Below are 22,197 nucleotides of genomic sequence, written 5' to 3'. Positions count from 1 at the left end.
AAAAACAGCAACAGTTGAAGAAGTAAAGGAGGCGTGTGAAGGCGAAGTGGTGAAAACAGAAGGAGGTAGCCGTGTAATACAAGTGTTGGTTGACAACCAAGTGGTGAATATGCCGTGTCACCGCAAACGAAGAGCCGCATCAGGTGATGGTAAAAAAGGGGACGAGGTGCTGTTGTTGGTGTTTAAGTGTATACTGGAGCACATGTTGTCCAATAAAATGTACACGAAGAAGCTGTTTGAAGACCTGAAGTTGGTGATAGGGCATCTGTGCCCGAAGGACATGAGCAGCACACTCATGAGTCTGGTGAACATCCTGTCGGACATAACGGAGGACACTAACTTGGAAGAAAAACAGTACCTGGAACTGGAAGGAAACAAAACAGCACTGACAGGTCTGTGTGTAAATTTGCTGGTAATCTTGTACTTGGGGATATCGAACCTGCAGATGGTGTCGAACATGATAGAGCTGTGCGTGTCGGCACACCTGTCAAAGTCGATGACGTTTATATACAATCACCTGATGAGGACGGGCACGGCAGAAGAGGGCGATGAAAGAGAAGAAGAGAATATGGATTTCATGGAAGACCTGTACTTTCAGCTACAAAGCGACATGGGACAACGCTCGGTAGACGGGGACGTAGCAGACGCAACCAGTTACCTGGAATACGAAACTAGCAGATACGCAGAGGAGCACATGGCAAACTTGGAAGTAAACGAGCTGTTTGACTACAGCAATGCGCAGGAATTACCACAGGAAGAAGTGTACGACGACGCGTACTTTAGAAAAAGCGTGCTCACGATGTTAGACGTTAACAGAAGTGAAAAGACGGGAATGAGACAGTCGATAGGGAAACTTGCTAACAAGCTGGGAACAAACGTAGCAACGGGCTTCATAACGGCAGCAATCGAGAAGGCGGAGGGCGAGTTCCTGAACATAGCGAAGAAGACGAACAAGCTCGACCTGCTGAAGGATAAGCTGTTCTACCATAAGAAGCAGGTCGGGCCTGAGAGGAGCCTCTTCCCGCCGATAATGAACTACTTCGAGGGCACGGCGCTTCATCCCGTGAGTCTGTACGACCTGGAGGGCGACAACGAGCTGCTGCAGTACCGGAACCTGGGGGATATCACAGTGTCGAGGCTGGTGCCGGTGGACGCGGAGACGGCGTGCATGATGCTCATGGAAAGCTGCTCGTACGTGTGCAACGGCGAGTTCCTGAGGCAGATGCAGGACGTGTTCAACAAAAACGAGCTGAGGCACGCGTGGAGGTTCCTCGAAAAGCTCGAGCCGTACCTGGTGAACACGGGCTGGCCTGAGGCGGTGGTGGCGAAGACGCGGAGCGTGCGGCTCTTCCTGGGGCTCTTCAGAGACTTCCCGGAAGGCGTAACAATCTCGGCGCCCTCCTTCATCTACAACAGAGAGTACAGACTGAACCTGTTCAAAACAATACCGTCGCACGTGGCGGTGAACCTGGAGCTGGTGAAGGAGATATACAGGCACCTGGCGCTCTTTTACGCGAGTGAGGCACGCGACGGACGTAGGCTGAAGCCGGAAGTGGAGGGGTCAGCAGACGACATACAGGAGTATTTGTTCGGACCAATAAATGCCGACGCTTTACAGGGCGAATTAGACCATGGTAACACCGGGCTAGTTGGCGGATTAGTCCCTGGTGGCACTGGGTTAGGAGGTGATGTGTTACCGGGTGATGGGTTAACGAGTGACCTGAGCCGTGGTAGGCCCGGTGAGCAGTTCGACGAGATGGACGAGTACGTGGAGGTGCTGTTCAGCGTGTACACTGAAATCTTCTTCGACGACTTCAACATACAGGCGTTTTTGAAGCTGGAGCCGCTCTTTCTGCTCAACCGGGAGAAGTACCAGCGCTTCCTGCAGACGCTCTACCACAGCCTGACCTCGGCGAACGCGCTCGGCACGCCGTCGAGCCAGGCCTCGCACGGGCCCAAAGGCTTCCCGAGCTACACCTCGATCTCGTCGCTGTCGTCGGTCAGCGACGGGGGCGAGAGGCTGGAGGTGAACAACAGCAGGCTGATCATGGTGCGGAGGTGCATCTGCAACTTCCTGGCCGTCTACCCGGAGCTGAAGGAGCGCTTCGGCGGCCTCTACGGCGCGGCCTCGCCCGAGGTCGTCAAGTTCCTGGAGACGGTCTTCCGCCACGCCCCCGAGGTCGACCTGAGCGCAGTGGACAGCTTTGACCTCTTCAAGCAGCGGCTCATGGCGGCGCTGACCTTCGACAACTTCTTCTTCGTCGCGGACAGCGTCCAGGCGCTCGACCCGGCCTTCGCGGCTGCGATTTACCGCAGGCTCGAGCGCGGGCTGCGTCCTCACTCCGACGAGCTGGTCGACTGCACGCGTCTCCTGTTTGAGCACGACCTGTCGAACACGACGTTTTAGCCCCCCTTCGCCGCACTGCGCGCATTGAAACCAGTGCTCTCCGCTAACTTGTACCATATCTATACGTGTTACGTGTTTTCTATCAGAGTCGATATGCAGTGCCAATACCACATTTGTATGGAGAGCAGTTTACACTAAGACCAACACCAACGTGTACTAACATATCATACTATTACACACCGACATACTATTAGACTACCCGTAGACAATCATACACTCACTGCCACACCAGCATACTATTTCAAACACATGGCTAAACAGACTATTTCACACACATACCTAAACATACTATTTCACACACATACCTAAACATACTATTTCACACACATACCTAAACATACTATTACACACACATGGAGAAACATACTATTACACACATAAAAAACAGACTAATAACTATATCCGACGCGAGTGGACGCGGGCAACCTTATGACAAAATATTATATATAATTTACAGTAACAAAGGACAAAAACATCTCGGGCACGATGGCGCACCGCGCCTCGCAGGGGCCGCGCGCGCAGGCCGCGCTAAGTGATCCTCATCACGCCGGTGTGCCGCGGCCGGTAGGTCGTGCTCGGGTGCTCGGCCAAAATGCTCAGCCCGGGCTTGTCCCAGTCGAGGTGGTCGTCGTTCGACTTCCACACGCGCGTGTTCCCGCCAGTCAGCTGGTAGAAGGACCAGCGGTCCCACTCGCGCTTGGGCAGGTCCAGCGTGTTCCGAATGTGCGTCTTCACCTGCAGGAAGCTCCAGGAGGGCGCGACGAGGACCTGGAAGGGGTGCCCGAAGGCCACCTTCTCCGGCGTCTGGTGGTAGACGGTGAGGGGGCAGAGCTTGCTCTGCGCTATGAGGTCGTGCTGCTCGGGCGTCCAGTTGGGCACGAAGCGCAGCGGCGCCGAGAAGAGGTTCCTGAACTTGGCGGTGCTGTACTGCGGGAGCTCGCTGATCCGCCAGCTCAGGTCTACCACGGTGTACGAGTGCGCGAGCACGTCGACGAGCACGAGCGAGGGCCACTCGTCGTCCTCCTCGATGGCGAGCTGCGAGCGCGAGTGGCTCGTCCTCTTCTGGTAGTTGAACAGGTTCTGCGAGCTCGCCCTCTTCTGCGAGGAGTAGGGCGAGTTGAGGAAGTCGTAGTAGTTCTGCGATACGAGGTTGCAGAGCTGCCTGACGGTCGAGTTCAGCGGGACCTTGCACATGAGGCTCGCGACCACCTGCACCTTTTCGTTGAACACCTGCGCGACCACGTTCAGGCTCTCCTGGTTGCTCTTGTAGTTCCACTGGTAGTACGGCTCGAAGAGGACGCCCAGGTACACCACGTTCTCTTCCGCGTTCTCGTGGCGCCCCTCGTGGCTCGTGCGGAACTCCAGCCTCCTAAAGTTGTAGCGCGTCGAGTGCGAGCCTGAGCCGTCCGAGTCCATGTCATCGTCATCCATCGCGCTCTCGTGCCCGTACCTGTAGTCCGCGTTCGCGTAGCGCGTGTACGTGCTGTTGTGGTTCCTCACTGGCGTCTTGTGCACGTTGAAGAGCTCCATCAGCGACTGCTGCGCGTATCCCAGCGAGTGGTCCTTGTGGCAGAAGTCGTCGAGCGAGAGCAGGTGCGAGGTCTGCGCCTCGAGCGTGTGCGGCACTCCGCTGAAGACCAGCACGTGGGACGGGTCCACTCCCAGTGCCCAGCTCACGTACCTCAGCACGTGTTTGCAGGGTGTCCTCAGGTCCACTGTCATCTCCAGCTTATCTATGAGCCCTTCTTCCCTCTGCCTTTCCGTTCTCGCCGTCGTCATTGTGCTGTTTGCTCCTCCGTTTCCTACTGGCGTTGCTGCGTTATTTGCTCCAATATTTGCTGCTTTGTTTGCTCCGCCACTTTTTCCGCTGTTTGCGCCTGCGCCATCTCCTTCTCCTTGCTGCAACTCTCCTGAGCGACTCCCTTCTCTTTCCGTTCCTTCTCCTGGGTTCGCGTTAACCGGCCCGTTGATGCAGTTTTTCCACGTGGCGAGTGCCTCCAGAGGGTCGTACAGCTTGAAGACCACCTTGACGTTACTCATTCTCGAGTGCACGAAGCTCGGGTAGTCGTATATGCTCGGCGTGTACAGTTTGTGCAGCTCCACCTTCTCTTCTCTCTGCGCCAGCCACTTGCTCCTCAGGTCTCTGTACTGCTTCAGTGAGTCGTCCTGTTCCAGGTTATACGTTTCCAGGTACTTGTCCGTCGAGCATAGCACGAAGTTGTTGAATCCGTCCAGGTTTACTGCTGGCGTCGTCGGCTCAAAGTCCTCCTTCAGTGTCGTCTTTCTTTCCACCAGCTCTATCTCCCTCCTCATTTCGTCCGTCGGCCTAAAGTTGAAGACCAGCACGTCTCCGTTTTTCACTTGTTCTTCCATCTTCCTGTTCGGACTCAGGTTCGTGAAGCTGTTGTTAAGCTCCACGTACCAGTAGAGGTGCAGCGACTCCTTCTTCATCAGCATTTCGATCTTGTTGTCCATGTCCAGCGCCAGCTCCTCCTCGTCGTCCAGCAGTATCTGCCTTCCGTCCGAGGTGCCTTCTGAGTCGTCTTCCTCCTCCTCCTGCTTCACCTCCGACCTCATAGATACTGGCGACTGTGTCTGCGTGCTTCCTCCGTTGCTTTGGTACAGTGCTGTGAATGCTTTCGTCAGGTTTTTCAGGTCCCTCATTCTGTACTTTGTCACCAGGTTGCTCGACATCATTTCCATGAGTGGCTGCAGCACCATTGGCAGCAGCTGCGATGCGTTTCTCTCAGGGTTAAGGTACGAGAGGTTTATGCACTTCAGGTTACTGGTTGCTTCCCTCGAGAAGATGTCGTAGTACTTGATGAACACCATCAGCTGCTGCGTGTGCGTTGCGTGTGGGTTAAGCAGACTTGCTGTGAACACTCCGCTCGTCGGCGTGAATATTCCTCCGCTTCCGTTGCTCGTAGGGCTGAATGCCTCCAGGTTTGCCTTGGGCGTGATTTTTAGCCTGCTTGCGATTCCTTTTCCTTCCTCCTTCTCTTTCGCCATTTCCTCCAGCTCCGTCATGTTCTTCGCTGGCGTTGCTTGCAGCAGGTACACTGTCGGGTCATAGTGCTGGTAGTACTCGCTTCTCACCAGGTTTACCAACTGACTCAGCGTCTGTATTGGCTCCTTGTGCATCGCTCTGATGTCATTCAGTGGCACGAACCTGTTAAACTGTTCGTGGAAGCCCAGCACGTAGAAATTCTGGTCTACGTTTTCCTCGTTTCTCTTCATCTTCCTCAGGTAGCTCGCCTTCGTCACCTTTCCGTTTTTCATGCTGTTCGACCCTTCTTCTGATTCACTCGTCTCCAGCTCCGCGTTAACGTACTTCAGCAGTTCCGTCAGGTTCGTGCTTTTATCTTGTGTGAGCACGAACTTGTTCGGCCACGTGCTGTAGTGCTGGTTTAGCAGCGTGTTTCCTTTGAAGTCTCCTGCTGTGTATATCTTAAGCTTTATGTAGCGGTTAAGTCTTTCTCTGATTCTCGTCCTCATGCTGCTCAGCAGGCTCTGCGTTCTGCAGCGTCGCAGCATCTGGTACTTCTCTCTCGCCATGTCCACGTCTCCCAGGATCTCTTCCTTCTTACTCTTCAGCACGTACATCAGGATGTACGCGTTATATACTTTGTTTTTCCTGAACCTGTTAATGCTGTTATACATTCCGTGGCTGTTCATGTTCGTCGTCAGGTAATTGTAACACTCCTGCTCCTCTCCTCCGAAGTTATCGTCGATAACTGCGTACTCCGACGCCTTCGTCACTGTTTCGTCGTCGAACCTGTACCAGTTGCTGCTGCTTTTCGTGAACGCGTAGTAGTGTCCGCTGTTGATTGAGCCGTGGTGCACTGCCACTGCCTGCAGCTCGTACTCGTACTCCTCTCCCTTCTGGCTTCCCTTGCTTCCTCTTGACTCTGGCTCCTCCTTTGCTGTCGCTGTCGACTCTGACGACTGCTGTATGTATTTCGACAGGTTTATTTCCTTGTAGAACTCGAAGCGCGTGTTAAGCTTCACTGTGTCCATCGTCTGCAGGTCAAACGTGAACCTTTTAAGCAGGAATATCACCACTGGTGGGAAGTTAAGGAATCTTATTCCTTTGTTCGCTCTCTGCTTTCCGTACCCCTTCGCTTCGTACATGTTCTCTCCTGCCAGCAGCTCTGGCGCCGTCAACCTGTCCAGCGACTCGTAGATGTTACTGCATCCCTGCACGTCCAGCTGTATGTCTTCGAAGGTCTCCTTTCTGCACGACTTGTAGTCTATGTCTATGCACTCGATGTACGTTTCCATTTCTCCTTCGAATATGTTCTTCACGCTTCCCTCCACGCTCGTGCCCTTCATCTGCTCCTCCATTTTGTCCAGCAGCAGCTTCAGCAGCTCGTGGCTGTCCTGCTGTGTGAACAGGTCTGCTAGCTTCCATCCAAACGACCTCACCAGCTCCTTGCAGCCTGGTGGGTCCTCCGAGTACTTAAGCATGTAGAACAGGTTTTGCAGCGCCAGTCCTACGCACGGCACCTTCGTCTCCTCTTCTTCTTCGTCCAACAGCAGGTTACAGTAGTCACCCTCTTCCAGGTTATCCAGGAAGTCTCCCAGTGCTCCTTCTGCTGGCAGTTCATTTTCATCGAATTGTGTGACATATTTCTGCTCTTCACCGTTTCTGTATGTCGTCGAGCTCGACTCCGGGTACGGCGTGTCCACGTCCATCGAATTGTCCGCGTCATAGTAGTTCAGGTTCGTGTTTGTCTTTGCCAGCTTCTGTATTATTTGGTACGACTTTTCTCCCATTACGTCCTTCAGATCAAATGCCAGGCTGTACACTGCCTTTCTAAATTTTGTGATGCTGTACAGGCTCTGCAGCAGTGCGTTCATGTAGCAGGTTGCTCCGTGGTTCTGCAGGCCCACGAACCCTGTTGCTTCTCTGCAGCTGTACGGTGATTCCTTCACTGACCTGTCTGCTTCTGCTCCCACTGGGTACACTCCTGCTCTTATCACCAAATCTCCCTTCGTGTTCAGGAACCCGTTTTCCATGATCTGTGCCAGCGACATTATTCCCTGCCATCCTCTATCTGTTTCCGTTTTCGAGAAGTTAAACGAGTCTCTCTTGAACACTGACGAGTGCGGCTCGTTCGGGTTAATGATGATGATACAGAATCTTGTGCCGTAGCATATCCAATTTTCTGGCCAATCTTCCTTTCCCATTGACTCCACGTATGCGCTAATTTTAAAATGGCTTAGCGTCGGTCCTGGTTCTGCGTGTGGGCACACTGGGAAAAACATGATTCTGAACTTGAAATTCGGTATTTCCTTCCAGTCCGAGTATATTGTCGACGCGAATGCCTCCTTTATTTTGTTTGGCTGTTCTCCCCTTTCCAACGCTTTAGATATTGGAAATATCACTTCATCGTCGAAGTTTTTCAGGATCAACTCTATCTCGTTGGGGAGAACTGGTGGAATTAGCTGTTCCGAAGAATCCAGAGGAACTATCATTTTACCTTATCTTGTATATTAAGCGATTATTCGATGTTTAAAAGTCCTTATTTGACTTGTTGTGGTAGTTACCATAATATGCTCAGAATATATATTGAAAGTTATTATATGTGTGTTAAAATTCCAATATATACCTTGAAACGACAAACTATATTTGATCTTTTATTGAAATTACTCACAATTTCGCACGATATGTTAATTCAATGCTAATGTTAATGATGCTGTATGTTGTTTATGTAAACTTAGTTGCTGAAGTTGATTAGTGTGGAATAAAATACACCGCGTTCTATAGTTAACAATTACATAGATATATATATACATAAACCTAACCTTAATACACTAACGTAAATTTAAATAGATTCAACCCCATCGAACACCTACTTTGACTATTAATGTGACGCAGTTATAAATTTCCGAAAACTTACTCTAACACGCTCATTTTACTTTTGAAAATGAGAATATCATCAAGTGTGTAAGATGAATTTTTGTTTCATCTATTCATTTGTCGCTTCTTATAATCTTTTGAGTAATAGTTCAAATTTACCTTTGTTGTCTAGAAAACATAGCAACCGAAACACATTTGACGATAAAATGTTTAAAGGTAATTGATTATATATGGAATCTTATGAAATTATCTCGTTTTATACAAATGTGTAGGCGTTTCTCCTTTTAGGATTAATCGCAGAACCACCGTTGAGATAAAAATAGATGACACTCTGGGCAACAGGTAACTATTTAGCACATACTATTATTGAATACTATGAGTCGCTTAAGATCTAATATTTACACAGGAGCAAATCTGAAATAGTAAGTAAGATTAACAGAGTATTGAAGAATACAAATGCCCACAAAGTGCTCAGTAACAGGCCGTTGCGCCACTACCCAAAACACCACTATAAAAGGCTCATCAAACAGAAGAAGGGGTTCCAGCTTAGTGATGCACGAAGGAAGGCAATCATAGACAAACACACTCAGATCGACCCCAAGGACGACATAGGATTCCTAAGGGACGAGCACCTGGACAAGATACTTGAAGCCGTTGACTCGTTTGACCAGTGGAGTGAAAAGTGTGAGCAGAGGAATCCGGTTTCAGTCGATTCTGATGAGAGCGCAAATATATAGGCCATCAGTTTCACCTCCTACGGGAACGAATCGGACAGCTGCTGGTGAATCGGCGTTTCTGCAACGAGTATCTGATTCACTAGGCCTGTAAAAGGCATCGTCACTGCAACGTTCCCTCAATAAGGCAGTACAGGGAATGGAAGGCCAAGACTCTGGTCGCTCCTCAGAGTTAAACGAGCAACACGGACAGCTGTTTACCGGAAGGGGATAGAACTTGATGTTGTCAAGTCGACTCACCACCTCAGAAACCAACAGCTCGTTCTGCTCTTTGTCCAGGGAGCATGTACTATACACGACGAGCCCGCCTGGCCTCACTAATTTGATTGCCTGCTGGAGCAACTCCCTCTGGTTATATACGATCTTCGAGGCGTACTCCCGGGTCCACTTGCTCTCAAGCGAGTCGATCCCCCAGTACTTGATCGTGCGGATCACAGACCGCAGGGAGCCCTCGTGAGTGCACTCTACGTCCAAAATCACCCTGTCGAACCTCCCGAGCATGGGCTCGCCGCCGAGTTCGCAGAACTCCTGGGACCTGCAGCTGTGGAGAGTGACGTTGATCTTGTCTGAGTCGTAGTCCTCCTTCCTCAACATGGACCTGCACACGTCAAGGCGCCGCTTGACGGAGTCCAGTCCCACAACCTTCCACTTACAAGGGCCCTTGAGTTTGCTCAAACAGCTCACGGTGGCCAACAGCTTCCCTCCAGGTGCACAGCACATATCCAGAATCCACGCTTGGTCGTTGCCACAAAGTCTATTAAGCCTCAGAGCGTCCACCACGGCAGCACTGGAGGCGTCTATTCCATAGCAGGCCTTTTCGACGTTGGAATGGCTCCTAAAAACATCGACATCCCTCAGCCATTTGACTGACACATGTTCAGTAGAGTAGTTTCTATCAACTATCCTGTAATAGCGACATTTTTTATTAGCCAAAACCCTGTTAAGTTCATCTCTATAGAGATCGACATCAACTTCTATGTTTTTTAACCAGGATTCCAACTTAGATGAAAGTGAAATCGAGTCATCATTGAACTGGGTGCTTTTGTTATTTTTAATAGTCTTCTTGGAAGAAGGCATATCTATTTTACAAATAAAATACAAATGAAGCAAACAGGTGAACAGAACATGATGATGTGCGATAGAGAACTAATGATTTTACATATATCCAACTGTATAGTGCCATCATAAAAAACGGGTATAATTTTCCAATTTTAACAATTCATATTCATATTTCAACATAAACATATTAGTATTAATTTAATGGACAGAAAATTCTCATCCAACAAGGATGACGTCCATATATCGCAAGAAAGCAAGGATAAGTCCGTTTCCGAACTATTATCATCGTATTATAGCATTTCTGATACTAAACAGCAAAACACAGATTCCTCCAGTGATTTCACATCATCGAAAGCAGTGAATCCCACGTCTGTCATAGATAAGGATTTTTTGTCTCACACATTTGATGTTGATTACCACCTTGATAACATACTTAAGAATAATTCAATATCGGATACAATATCCTTTCTCAGAAAGCTGGAAAGGGAGACAAGGCAGTTGACAGCAGGAAAACAGCTGTTGATATACGATAACTACGAGTGTTTATTCTCGGCGCTGGACACAATCCAGGGAATAAACAAGGACCTGGATGGCGTGGAGACGAACCTGAGGAATCTGAACGCGTCGCAAATAAAGGCGGCCTCGAAAGACATAACGTCCAAGTACGGAATACGAGACAAGTTCCTGCAAATATCGCAAATGTCGAAGGCAGCAAACGTGTTTAAGTTCCTGGCGAGCCTCTGCAACACGATAGGGTCGTTCAGCAGCTCGAACACGCTGTTTTGCTCAAACGAGGACGAGAGCTCAAACGTGTTAAAATTCTCAAGGAAGGAAGTACTATATTTCTGTTCGAGGGTGTACTACGTGTTCAAGTACTTTGACGCAAATTACACGTTTCTGTTTTCGAGCTACTACGGGATTTTGACAGACCTGATTTCTAGGAATACGAGGTCGCTGTTGTCGGAAGATGAGCCCCTGGACCCCGAAGACTCGGTTGAGTTGTGCAAGTCTCTGAGAGAGCTATCGTTTGATGAAAGGCAGCTGTTGGAGTTGTATTTCTATAACCTATCGTCGCTGCTGGAGAGTAAGATGAAAAACTTGTTCATGAACTACACAAACGACGACTTTTCATTCTCGACGCTGTGTAAGGAGGTCTTTGCCTCGCTGTTGTGGGTAGTGTACGAGTCAGTGTCGAATGAAAAGTTTGTGGCGTTCTTAAGTTCGCTGAAAGGCTCGAAAAAGAGGCACAAGTTCTGCTTCTACTGTAACGACGAGTTTGAGGTGGACTTTAAGAAGGATCAGTCTGACCTGTTCAACTCATTTAACCTGGAGTCAACAAAAGAGTGCAGGTGCTCAGGTGAGAGTTTGGCAAGCCAGTTTGTGCTGTACTACTCGCAAGCGTCGTTTTACATAATCGCGTATCTGATAAGCAGCTACAAACACACGCTGGTGACGAAGGAAGCATACGAGGGGCTGACGGGGCTGTTCGGAAGGCTGTACACACTGGACGTGAGGAACGGAAACCAGGCGCTGTTCGCTGAGCAGACGCATAACTGGCTGATGTACGTGTGCGTGCTATACTTACAGCACCTGTTCTTTAAACTATACGACTCAGTGATCTATAAGTCAGTGTCGCTGCTGAACGGGACATTCAACTCGGATTTGAACGCATACATACTGTCGTCGTTCGAAAAGCTAGTCCAGGAGCTGCAGTGCTTTAAAGACCTGGTAAGGGAGGTGAGTAGCTCACTGAAGAATAATTTTGAACAAGTGTTCAACGCTCTGTTGGCGATTTACACGTGCGGAATCAAGTACATATACCATCTGATATTCGTGAACATAAACAGCATCTCTTACAGAACTGGGGAGGTGGACTACCTGGACTCGCTGTCCAACATGGTCTCTTTGAGGTCGTGCACAGAGAAGACCAGGGAGCACATGGCCGAGGACTTCGTTAAGCAGACGGCACAGAGGTTGGCAGGGGAGGACAAAGGGTCCCAGGTGGACGACGGGAGGACCATGTTCTCGCTGCTGGAGTTCATGGACAGGAATGTCAAGTCGCAGCTGAAGAAGTTTAAGTTTGACGGGAGTCACCACAGGACGTACACGAAAAACCTGCTCTCCTTCCTCATTAAGTTTGAGTCGGTCTTCGGGGGAGTGGGAGGAGTGTTGGAAAAGAATTGCAGCGAGGCCTACAAGATGTTCAAACAAGGAAGCCGGTGTGCGCACCTGAGGGCGCCTGAAAGTGGCCACCACGAGGAGTTGAAGTCGAAGATGAGGAGGCACGTTTTAAGTAACACCAACCACGCGAAGTTCCAGACAATATTTGACGAATTCATGGGGAATGAGCAGGTGCCAGTATTAAACGTGATACTACTGGCGCACGAATACGCTATATTGAGCAGGAGGCACTTTCCGATGAAGTTAAGTGAAGAGGGCGTAGATCACACGGCAGTTCTCGATGGTAAAAAGGTAGTCACGAGTACCAAGGGCACAGGTGCCAGTGAGGAAACAGTGTACAAAACACACTTTGAAACGTTTAACGTTAGCATAGAGGAGTTGGCGAACGAACTGGTGGCCCAGATAATGTTAGCCTACATTGACAAGTCGCTGAAGATAGTGAGATACGTGCTGGATAACCTGGAGAGTGGAGTGGATGTGATCGACGAGTCGGTAAAGGACTTCACACTACTGCTGTCGGACGTGCTGCAGGACGTTAATCTGCTGAACATGGCGCAAGTGAGCGCCGAGGTGGCCTCGGAAAACAAAAACCTGGACAAGATGCTTAATTCGGCACTAAACTCATCGGACACGTCGCCGCTGGTCAACGTGTACAACTACAGATTCAACACATCTAGAGACATGTGCCTAAAGCTGTTCACAATGCACATAGTGCAGGCGCTCTCCCAGTACAAGGCTAGCTACAACGTGGACGAAAGCCACCTCACCAGGTTCTACGACGGACTGAAGCAGCAAATACTTATCATTTTTAAAAAGAACCTGGACCTGTTCATAATGCAGTCAGTGTGGGAAAGAGTTATGACCATACAATAATATCATCCTTTTGTATACACATACATATGTACCAATACATGTATATCAAGGTATATGTATATACATACTGTTGACAAACACATGTCGCATTGTGTATACAATATATGTACATATGTATACATATACGCACAAATAGAGATATATAAAACGTGCACATAAATAAACACATATACATAGTGCATCAGATTGAGGTTTAGACAAAAGTTAACTTGATAATCTTATGCAAGCTGTTTACCATACGAAGGCCAGATAAATTTTAGGAAATTATCATGAATCGAATTTTCCTCCCTAATAGAACCTATCTCCTTCTTTAAAATGTTAGTCCAGACGGGGCCAGCGCTTTCAACTTGAACGTTAGACCGAAGAGAGTCCTGATAATACAAATGGGCTGAACTGGAGTGACTTGAAATGGTGTTACTGTGGGTGGCAGAAGATGACTTGTCTAGTTTAGATGAAAGGTGGTCAAGAGCATCGTCAAAATAGGATAGAAAATCGGTGCAATTTAAAGAAAAAACCACATCAGTCAACTTGATTGGAATGTTTAAATCCATATTCCCTATTTTGTCCTCCAAAATTGAAATGAAGACTTCCAAGGCAAACAGGTCCACCCTCAGGTCAACCAGAAAACCAACTCCATAAACTGACGATAAACTTATTTTGGATAAGTAATCGAACAGTTCGCCCATCTTACTGCTCGAGGTACTAATGGGTATTTTAATTATGTTTTCCAAAGAAGCAGACGACCGCGTTTTAATCCACACAGTGTCATAGGTACCCTTGGTGTTGGAAATTAAAAACACCTTATTAGAAAACAAAAACAACTCGTTTAAAATTACACCTAGAGATTCATGTTCGCCTCCAAAACACTCGTTTTCATTACCGCCATCGATACTCTGATTCCGAATATCTTGATAATTTTGATAATTTACGTCATTTACAGCCGCATCCACATCATCACCATTATCAGTCATGATTTTGCGGTCATCATTACCGCCATTCAAGTTAACAAACTTTAAAAAAACCTTAAAACTAAAACCATCCGGTGATATTGAGCTTAAACGCTCAGGTTTAGCAGACCAAGGTCTGCTTTCATTGCCTTTTAATCTACTAGTTTCCAAGTTCAGTCCATTTAGGAGACTGCTACTGGTTTGCGATAAGTTGGCATACTTTTTTGGGGCCAAGGAGTCAATTAACTCCACGAAATCCTTGTTAAAAGTGACTTTAACACCCTTTATATTCTTATCATACTTTGAGTCGGCATTGAAATTTTCACAAAATTCAGGATGAACCTCATCATTTTTTTGACCAAAATCTTTTGAGGCGCCTGATTTCGTATTATTACTGTCCTCAACTGAATGAGTACAATTACTATGAACATGAACAACCTGTTTATCAGGTACAGAGTTATCATTCTTAGGTCTCGGAGGTGGCAACACTTTCTTTTTACTTAATGGTACCTTTTTAACGCTACTAACTTCAGATACCGAGTCTACGTACGAGGATGAAGTTGTGTAATCATCCAACTGCAACTCGCTCAACAATTTAGTATCCTTCAAACAGGCCTCAATATCCAATTTTTTATTAGAAATAAGCCCATTTAGATTATTTAATAAATCGTTACTTGAATCTTGATTTTTGTCAGAACCGAAACCTTTATTTTCTGCAGACTCCGTTTGAGCTACGATATCAGAATTTGGAATTGGAACCAGGTGGGTACGTTTTACGTAAAGGTCAAAAAATAAAAGTCCGCTGTCCAAGTTGAGTGAGTTGTTGTTTTTATCACCCAGAATGCCTACAGACAGTCGTTTACCGAACAGGTCAACTGAAGACAGATACTTATTTCCGTATCCCATGTACAGCAATTTCGATTTTTTAACGATTGATACTCCTATCGACAATAGGAATCTATCAGTATCAATCACCGAACCGAAATGCTTATTATATTGATCAACGGGTTTAATAGATTCTACACTAGTTGCTTTACCAAATCGCAGCACTTCCGTATGGTTGGTCAAAAAAGATATATATCCTTTGTCATTCCTCTTATACTTGACAAACAGAGGCCTGGTTATTACTTCCGAGCACAAGGTCCAGTAGTCTTTATGTTTGCTGGATCCGGACAATAATTTTAGGGAGAATACTACACAACAGGATGAACTCTTACACAAAGTTGTGTTATTAGCAATATCTGTACTACGCTTATCACACTTAATTAACGATTTATACACATTTCCCAGAGTTTCATTTAAATTTAGCGAATTATTATGATCTCTTTCATAAAACGATATGGCACTCAAGTTTACTTTTAAAAAACCATCATTACTGGAGACTTCTTTGGTATTTTTTATATTTTTGTCCATATGTGTAAAATTCCATGACTAAACATTGTCTAACTAATTCCTGGGAGAATATTGGACCAAATATTGTGCAATATAGAGCACATGAATTAATTATTAAAATTAACCAATAATATAAATCTTATGTACTTAATACATAGAAATATTTGTGAATCAAATATTCAGTCATGGAATAGCATACACAATGATAAAGTATGGAAGGATAAATTATGCCTTCCTATGTCGTCGTAATCATTACATATCTTTAAAAGGATTAACGCTTAAAAATACAATTAATAAAACATAAAATATTGACATATATAGTCGAACCCCAATACGCGTATTGATTGCTAAAAATATTTGGGAATTTGAACCCAATTTACGGCAACGGAAATAAAAAACAAGTTAAATGGTATTTAACAACGCCTAATTAACATGGAATATAATTAACATCCATTCTAGGCAGGGCATCCGTCATTTACCACGTACATCAAAACAATCCCCAATTTCAGTTTAAATAGTTAGAATTTATGGCAAACAGCATACACACCTAATATATGAAAATGTATAATACATATAATGATTTATTTTCACATAATTATCCCCCATATCATTTACACCTCTAGCTCATCTTGCTCTTCCTTATAGTTAGAATCCTTAATTTTTGTTGTAATATATGTACATACATTAAATAACAGTTAACTTGTATTTGACTCATGTAAAATATAGTCTTATCCAAATTTCTAATCTACGTACCAGTATTCATGAGTAACATTTGTGATTCCACTCCCTTTGTACCTCTTTACAAAAAAACCTACTTCATCCACAAAACCATAATCAGAAATGATATGGATTCGCTGAAGCATATCCTTTCAGATGGAAGGAGGGATACGATCAACGACTTAGATTACTCTGGAAGGACGCCGTTCCACGTGGCTCTTCAACAAGCAAACCCGAAGGCGTTGTACCTGCTGTTGTACTACCCGTTGTTGCACCCATCTAAAATGTTCGCAACAATGGACTGGACAGATTTGTTGGACTCGTTGTCACTCGAACAGAATGTGCCAAGCACATCAGATAATAACACGCTCCATCATATAAAAAAGGATCCACCAACCCTGGAGCAAGTAAGCGACAACAGGCATAATAGATCAACCAGATCGGGGTCGTCAGACCCACTTGATGTGAATAGCCTATCCTCAGTAGGGAGAGCGTTGGTGAATCACTGGGAGAAGAACCCGGGAGATTATCTACACTCGTGCCTATCGCTGGATGAAAGAAGCCAAATGAACGGATGTGGAGTGAAGGAAGTAGAAAACCTGTACGAGCAGCATTATAAGTTCCTGGCAGGAGAGCCGCATAACCTGGAAAATGCAGCCAAAGCATACACAAAAAAGTACCTGAGGTTGTATTACCCATCGTACTTTAAAGCAATATCGAGAGAATGTTCAATGACGACGAGGTCAGACTCGTCAAATTCAATGACGTCGGTGGATTTGTTGATTGAGATGCAACCTGAAGCGTCAGGAGAAAAGGTAGAACAGAGTCATTCAGAAGAAAGTGGAACGACGCAGGGAGAAAGTAATACGAATCACACCTCGGATAACGGGTGTAACAAGGAAAGGAGCTGCATGGATAAGCTGATATCGATGATGGCAATGCAGACGGTGGAGAAGCTGAAGAAGGGAAGGATAGAGCTGGGAACAGTGGACCCAGTAGCAACCTTCGATAAAACGTCGCCACTGCACCTGCTATTCTCAAACGTGTACATCGCAACGTACAGGCCGAACATGCTTAAGTGTTTTAGAATACTAATCTACTACTTCAACAAGTCGAAGGAGTTCAGTAGAATGTACAGGACGCTGGACTACACAATGTACTTCAACGCACAGTCGATCAACAAGTGCCTGGACCTGTACCGCACGCAGAGAAGTAAGCGCAACAGACCGAAGAATGAACAGAAGGAAGTGCCTTCTAAGAGGTCGAAGGAGTCGGAGGGGCAACTGACGCACCAGATGCTGACGAGGGAGCTGATCATAGATGCAATGGAGGAGGACGTGGAGACTTTGAGAGAAGACTCAGAGAAGGAGATCCCGATTTCCATGAGGAATAGGACAGTCGCAGGAAAATACCCAGGTATTATGCTAGGAAGTGAATGTGTGTGTATGTATTAATGCGCAGCTAGAATGAGATAAGGTGACAGAGAATAATAATATGCAGACGCAAGGGCCATTAACTTCCCAAATAACACGATGTGCATTGACGCGACGGAGCTGGCGCAGAGGAAAGAAAGAAGGAACTACGCACTGCTTAACTCGAGTCAGTCGCAAACGTCGGAGCTGGAGTCGTGCAACTACACGCTGGTGGAACCGGGCGACAGAAGGCAGTTCGCACTGCACGACATGATCCTTAACTCAGTGACCTGGGCGAAGCCGCACGTGTCCTGGGAGACCTTCGTGAAGAGGCCGGATTTCAGCAGAAGCACGATACTGCACAGAGTGTGTAACCTGAAGGACCACAACATGATCAGGCTGGTGCTGAGCTGCGGCTTCTCGCCAATCGTAGTTAACGAGGCAGGAGACATGCCAGTGCACATGTCGGTGGACGCGAATGACCCCTACGGCTTCCTGACGATACTGCACAGCACTCTGAAGGAGCTCTTCTACTCGAGGTTTAACCCGCGCAACTACGACATCGAGGTCTTCTTCGAGGAGGTGGCCTCGACGAAGGAGGGAGGAGCCACGGGGTCTGAGGGAGGAGAGGAGGGCACGAGCAATAAGCTGTCGAACGAGTTCTACAACATGTACATGGGCCACCTGTGCCACAACTTCTTCAAAATGAGGGAGAACGTCAACGAGAGTTTCTACAGGACGATCGACCACACGAAGTTCACGGCGCTCTCAGCAATGATGGACCGAGATAAGCTGCAGTTACTACTCGACGAGTTCCTGCTGCTCTTCGAGCAGCTGACCTACCGCTGCATCAAGGCGTGGGCATGGGAGTGCCTGATCGCACTGCTCTCCTACAACTCAGTGATCACCTACCACCTGGTCTCGAACCCGTGCTTCATGCACAGGTTCCTCAACTTCGCGAACATGAACAACAACTGCGACGAATTCCTCAACATCGTGGAGTTCGTGCTCACGAACGCGCTCTTCGACACGGTGAACACGAGGGAGGCGTCACCGGTGCGGCAGGAAAAAACGCAGCCCCCGACGCAGGTGAAAGGTAGGAGTGAGTTCATAGTTATGCACGTGGCGCCACTGCCGCTAATTGAGGCAGATACGTGATGCATTAGCATATTTAAGACAACGGAAATCATGAATTTTTAGCGGTCAAAAGGGATCCCTTTAAAGGCTGCGGAATACCGCACCTGCGACTGCGCTCGTTCGGACTGCGGCAGTGTTTAAAGCCGTTGAGAGGATCAGGCGGGCCAATATTCATGGAGGACGACACGCTGGCGAGACTCATCAGAAACTACAAGGGTAGGTAGCCACGCATTAAAGGACGAGTTTAGGGTCGACGAGCTGCACCGAAGGAGCGCCGAAGACCTGGGTCATCACGCACCCGACCTGCCTGCACCACCTGGCGACGCCGGAGCCGACGGACGCGCCGAACAAGCGCCACAGGCTTATCGTGACGTACCCGGAGAACCCGACGAGGCTCGAGGTTATCATAAGCAACGACAACGGGATCCTGAGGAGCGACACGCTCGAAAACGTGAAGCTGGTGCACTCGCCACCACCAGCATCGCTGGCAGACATCCTGAGGGTGCACGACTGGGGCTACATAGACAAGCTGCTGGAGCAGGTCCAGGTGGCGCAGAAGCGGTGGGCGACGAACCCGTACTGGCCAGTGCTGGCGGACGGAGACACGCCGGTGACGCCGCACTCGTGGTCGGCGGCGCTCTACGCGGCGGGGTCAGGTAAGAGTGAAAGTCCTTAACGACCGTTCAGTGATCAGCGCAGTGGACGCGGTCTGCACGAACATGTGCAAGAACGCCTTCTGTGCAGTGAGGCCGCCGGGCCACCATCTGGGCACCTGGGGAGGAGCACAGTCGAGTAACTTTGAGGACGAGGATTTCGCGTAAGTGACCATATACGACGGTAGATAAGTATACACACTTATTTACTAAATCGTCGTAGATACTTTATATTACATAACCTTTTAAATTTAGGGTAAACCGTTATATAACCAGTACAAACTATTTATATAACTTTCACACACGGCTGATATAACTTTCACACACCATTAATATATAGAGCCGGGTCGCAAGGGTTTTGTCTGGTAAACAACGTGGCAATCGGAGCAGCGTACGCAAAGTACATCTACGCAAACAAGGGTATACGGAGAATAGCAATCGTCGACTTCGACGTGCACCACGGAAACGGAACGGAGCAGGTGGTAAGGAACATAGGCCCGAAGAACGTTAAGATATCCTCTAACTCCTCGGATTCGAGCGACGCGTCGCAACCGCGAACAGAGTCAGTGGTAAGTACTGGCGGCATACGACCTGTTAATGATGTTGTAGCAGAAAAAATGGTTCGGATGGAGAGATGAAAACGACAGAGACGACGTGCTGTTCGCGTCAATACACGCGTACGACGGGATCTTCTACCCGGGTACAGGACAGCAGTGCACACTGTACCAGAAGGAGAACAGCGCTAACGTGATAAACGTGGCAGTGCCGCAGGGCACGTCGTCAGCAGAGTTCAGAGCACTCTTTGAAACGAAAATATGCCCCTACGTGTACCACTTTAACCCGGATCTGATATTCATATCAGCTGGGTTCGACGGACACTACAGAGACTCAGTGAGCTACGGCTTCACGAGGTACACGGAAAAGGACTTCAACTACGTCACGGAGAGACTGGTGACGATCGCAAACAGCGTGTGCGAAGGAAGAGTGGTGAGCGTGCTGGAGGGAGGCTACAACACGAAGCTCAACACGCTCTCGCCGTTCGCAAGGTCAGTGCTGGAGCACGTGACGGCGCTGTGCAACACGAGGAAGGACACGATGTACCCGTACATGTTCGGAGAAAACTCGATCAACTACCTGCTGTCCTCAGTGATTAAAACGACGTCGAAGACGGAGGAGAGCGCGAGCTCAGAGGCGAAGCACAACGAGGAGATGCTGTCAAACCTGAACTACAAATTGAACACCCTGACGTCAAGTGGAGAGAAGGCGGCGAGCGCACAGCCGCCGCCAGCAGAGCAGCCGAAGAGCACGGCGGCGCGCAAGAAGAACGGGGACGCAGTGTTCAACGCGTACAGGATAAGGACGAAGACGGAAATGCTTATCGCGAAGGTGTACTCGATGCAGCTGAGCTGCTGCAAGCAGGCGCGTCTGCTGAAGCTGGACAAGACGCAGATGTGCTGCAAGTCGGTGGTTGAGCTGTGCGGCAACCAGTTCCTGTCCTTCTACTCGAGGTACTTCTACTCGCTCTTCGCAGCCTCAAACAGCACGACGACACTGCCGAGCGTCCTCGGAAGGAGCGCGAGCAGCGTAGCTGGAAGCCCAAGCGGCAATTACAGCGAGCACGCAAACAGTAGCAGCAGCAGCAGCAGCCCAGAAGCAGCCAGGAACACTGTAAAAGTAGAGTCAGATTTAGGAAGAAAACATTGTGTAAACAAGGATAGTGGAGATATCACGACCAGCATGAGTAAGGGCGAACGCATATCAGAAAAGGCTAGAGAAACCACTGGTGGCAACAACGCCACTAGTACAAACCGTAACAGTAATGGGAACACTAGTAGTAACAACCATGACCAGTACACTAGTAGTAACAACCATGACCAGTACACTACTAGTACGAACAGTAACCAGTACACTACTAGTACGAACAGTAACCATTACAACTCCAACGGTAACGAGAACGCCAGTAGCAACGATCAACATTATGCTCAAGGGCAAAAGGAGGATAACAGGCCACAATCAGGGCAGAAAATAGAACAACAAAGCAGAGACCCTTTGAATATCACCACCAGCAGCGTTAGCGACAGCAGCACAGGCGGTTTCAGCAGTCTTTTCGACCTTGGCAGTTACAGTAGTAGCAGCAGCAGCAGCAGTTCCAACGCTTACGCCAACAACACCAATGCCTACGGAAATAACATTGCAAGTACTAGTAGTAATATTAACAACAGTAGCACCAAAAACTGCAACGGTAACGGTAACAACAGTAACACTATTGCCAATAGTAACAGTAACCACGGCGATAGTGGCAATATTGGCAATATTGGCAATAGAAACAGTATCAATAGCGTTGGTATTACCCCTAACTCCTCTATCTCCTCATCTAACTCAGCAGGTAACTCATCAAGTAACACAGCAGGTAACACAGCAATTAATACAGCAGACGACGGTTCAGCTGCACAGAAGAACACCTTACCCAGTAACCCGTTTAACAGCCCCTATGAAAACCAGAACTCGGAAGAGGACATAGAGAACATCGTGACAAGTCTGAAGGTGATGAGGGACGTCAACGAGTCAAACAACCTGACGACCAGCAACCCGTGGCTGGCATCGGTGAAGCTCAGAGCGCTGGAGAAGAGCTACCAGGTGGCGCTGAAGCTGGAAGCGTTCTACGCGAAGTTCGGACACCTGTTCAACAAAACCTGCGACATACACCACTAACTTTTAATAGAAATAATTTTTGATAACAATCGGATTACGCGAGTATTAGTAAACATAGTGCATCTGCAATACTAAATCCGCTACACAAGTATGAGTCTATACAGAACACT

At 47.8% G+C, this 22,197-nt stretch overlaps 6 protein-coding genes across 6 annotated transcripts; 3 read left to right on the top strand and 3 right to left on the bottom strand.

Annotated features, from left to right (window-relative positions):
* Positions 1-2,935: 2,935 nt before the first annotated feature.
* TOT_030000359 (uncharacterized protein) lies at positions 2,936-7,885 on the bottom strand (the record flags this gene model as incomplete). The annotated part of the gene is made up of 4 exons (XM_009693102.1): positions 2,936-4,140; positions 4,267-4,284; positions 4,327-5,657; positions 5,739-7,885. The coding sequence occupies 4 exons, from the start codon at positions 7,883-7,885 to the stop codon at positions 2,936-2,938; spliced, it is 4,701 nt and encodes a 1,566-aa protein (XP_009691397.1).
* A 477-nt stretch (positions 7,886-8,362) lies between these two features.
* Positions 8,363-8,846, top strand: TOT_030000358 (conserved hypothetical protein; the record flags this gene model as incomplete). Its single annotated transcript, XM_009693101.1, has 3 exons — positions 8,363-8,486; positions 8,543-8,612; positions 8,720-8,846. The coding sequence occupies 3 exons, from the start codon at positions 8,363-8,365 to the stop codon at positions 8,844-8,846; spliced, it is 321 nt and encodes a 106-aa protein (XP_009691396.1).
* Positions 8,847-8,974: 128 nt separating this feature from the next.
* TOT_030000357 (nucleolar protein) lies at positions 8,975-10,081 on the bottom strand (the record flags this gene model as incomplete). Its single annotated transcript, XM_009693100.1, has 1 exon — positions 8,975-10,081. The coding sequence occupies one exon, from the start codon at positions 10,079-10,081 to the stop codon at positions 8,975-8,977; it is 1,107 nt and encodes a 368-aa protein (XP_009691395.1).
* Positions 10,082-10,264: 183 nt separating this feature from the next.
* Positions 10,265-13,117, top strand: TOT_030000356 (conserved hypothetical protein; the record flags this gene model as incomplete). The annotated part of the gene is made up of 1 exon (XM_009693099.1): positions 10,265-13,117. The coding sequence occupies one exon, from the start codon at positions 10,265-10,267 to the stop codon at positions 13,115-13,117; it is 2,853 nt and encodes a 950-aa protein (XP_009691394.1).
* A 218-nt stretch (positions 13,118-13,335) lies between these two features.
* On the bottom strand, positions 13,336-15,477 carry TOT_030000355 (hypothetical protein; the record flags this gene model as incomplete). Its single annotated transcript, XM_009693098.1, has 1 exon — positions 13,336-15,477. The coding sequence occupies one exon, from the start codon at positions 15,475-15,477 to the stop codon at positions 13,336-13,338; it is 2,142 nt and encodes a 713-aa protein (XP_009691393.1).
* A 740-nt stretch (positions 15,478-16,217) lies between these two features.
* Positions 16,218-22,087, top strand: TOT_030000917 (uncharacterized protein; the record flags this gene model as incomplete). Its single annotated transcript, XM_009693097.1, has 8 exons — positions 16,218-17,589; positions 17,674-18,687; positions 18,786-18,938; positions 18,971-19,378; positions 19,410-19,539; positions 19,716-19,944; positions 19,985-21,467; positions 21,810-22,087. The coding sequence occupies 8 exons, from the start codon at positions 16,218-16,220 to the stop codon at positions 22,085-22,087; spliced, it is 5,067 nt and encodes a 1,688-aa protein (XP_009691392.1).
* Positions 22,088-22,197: the final 110 nt, after the last annotated feature.

This window comes from Theileria orientalis, chromosome 3 (assembly GCF_000740895.1).
Source record: "Theileria orientalis strain Shintoku DNA, chromosome 3, complete genome".
Taxonomy (NCBI): Eukaryota; Apicomplexa; class Aconoidasida; order Piroplasmida; family Theileriidae; genus Theileria; species Theileria orientalis.
The sequence above is the reverse complement of the archived record's forward strand: the minus strand, read 5'-3'. Positions and strand labels throughout refer to the sequence as shown.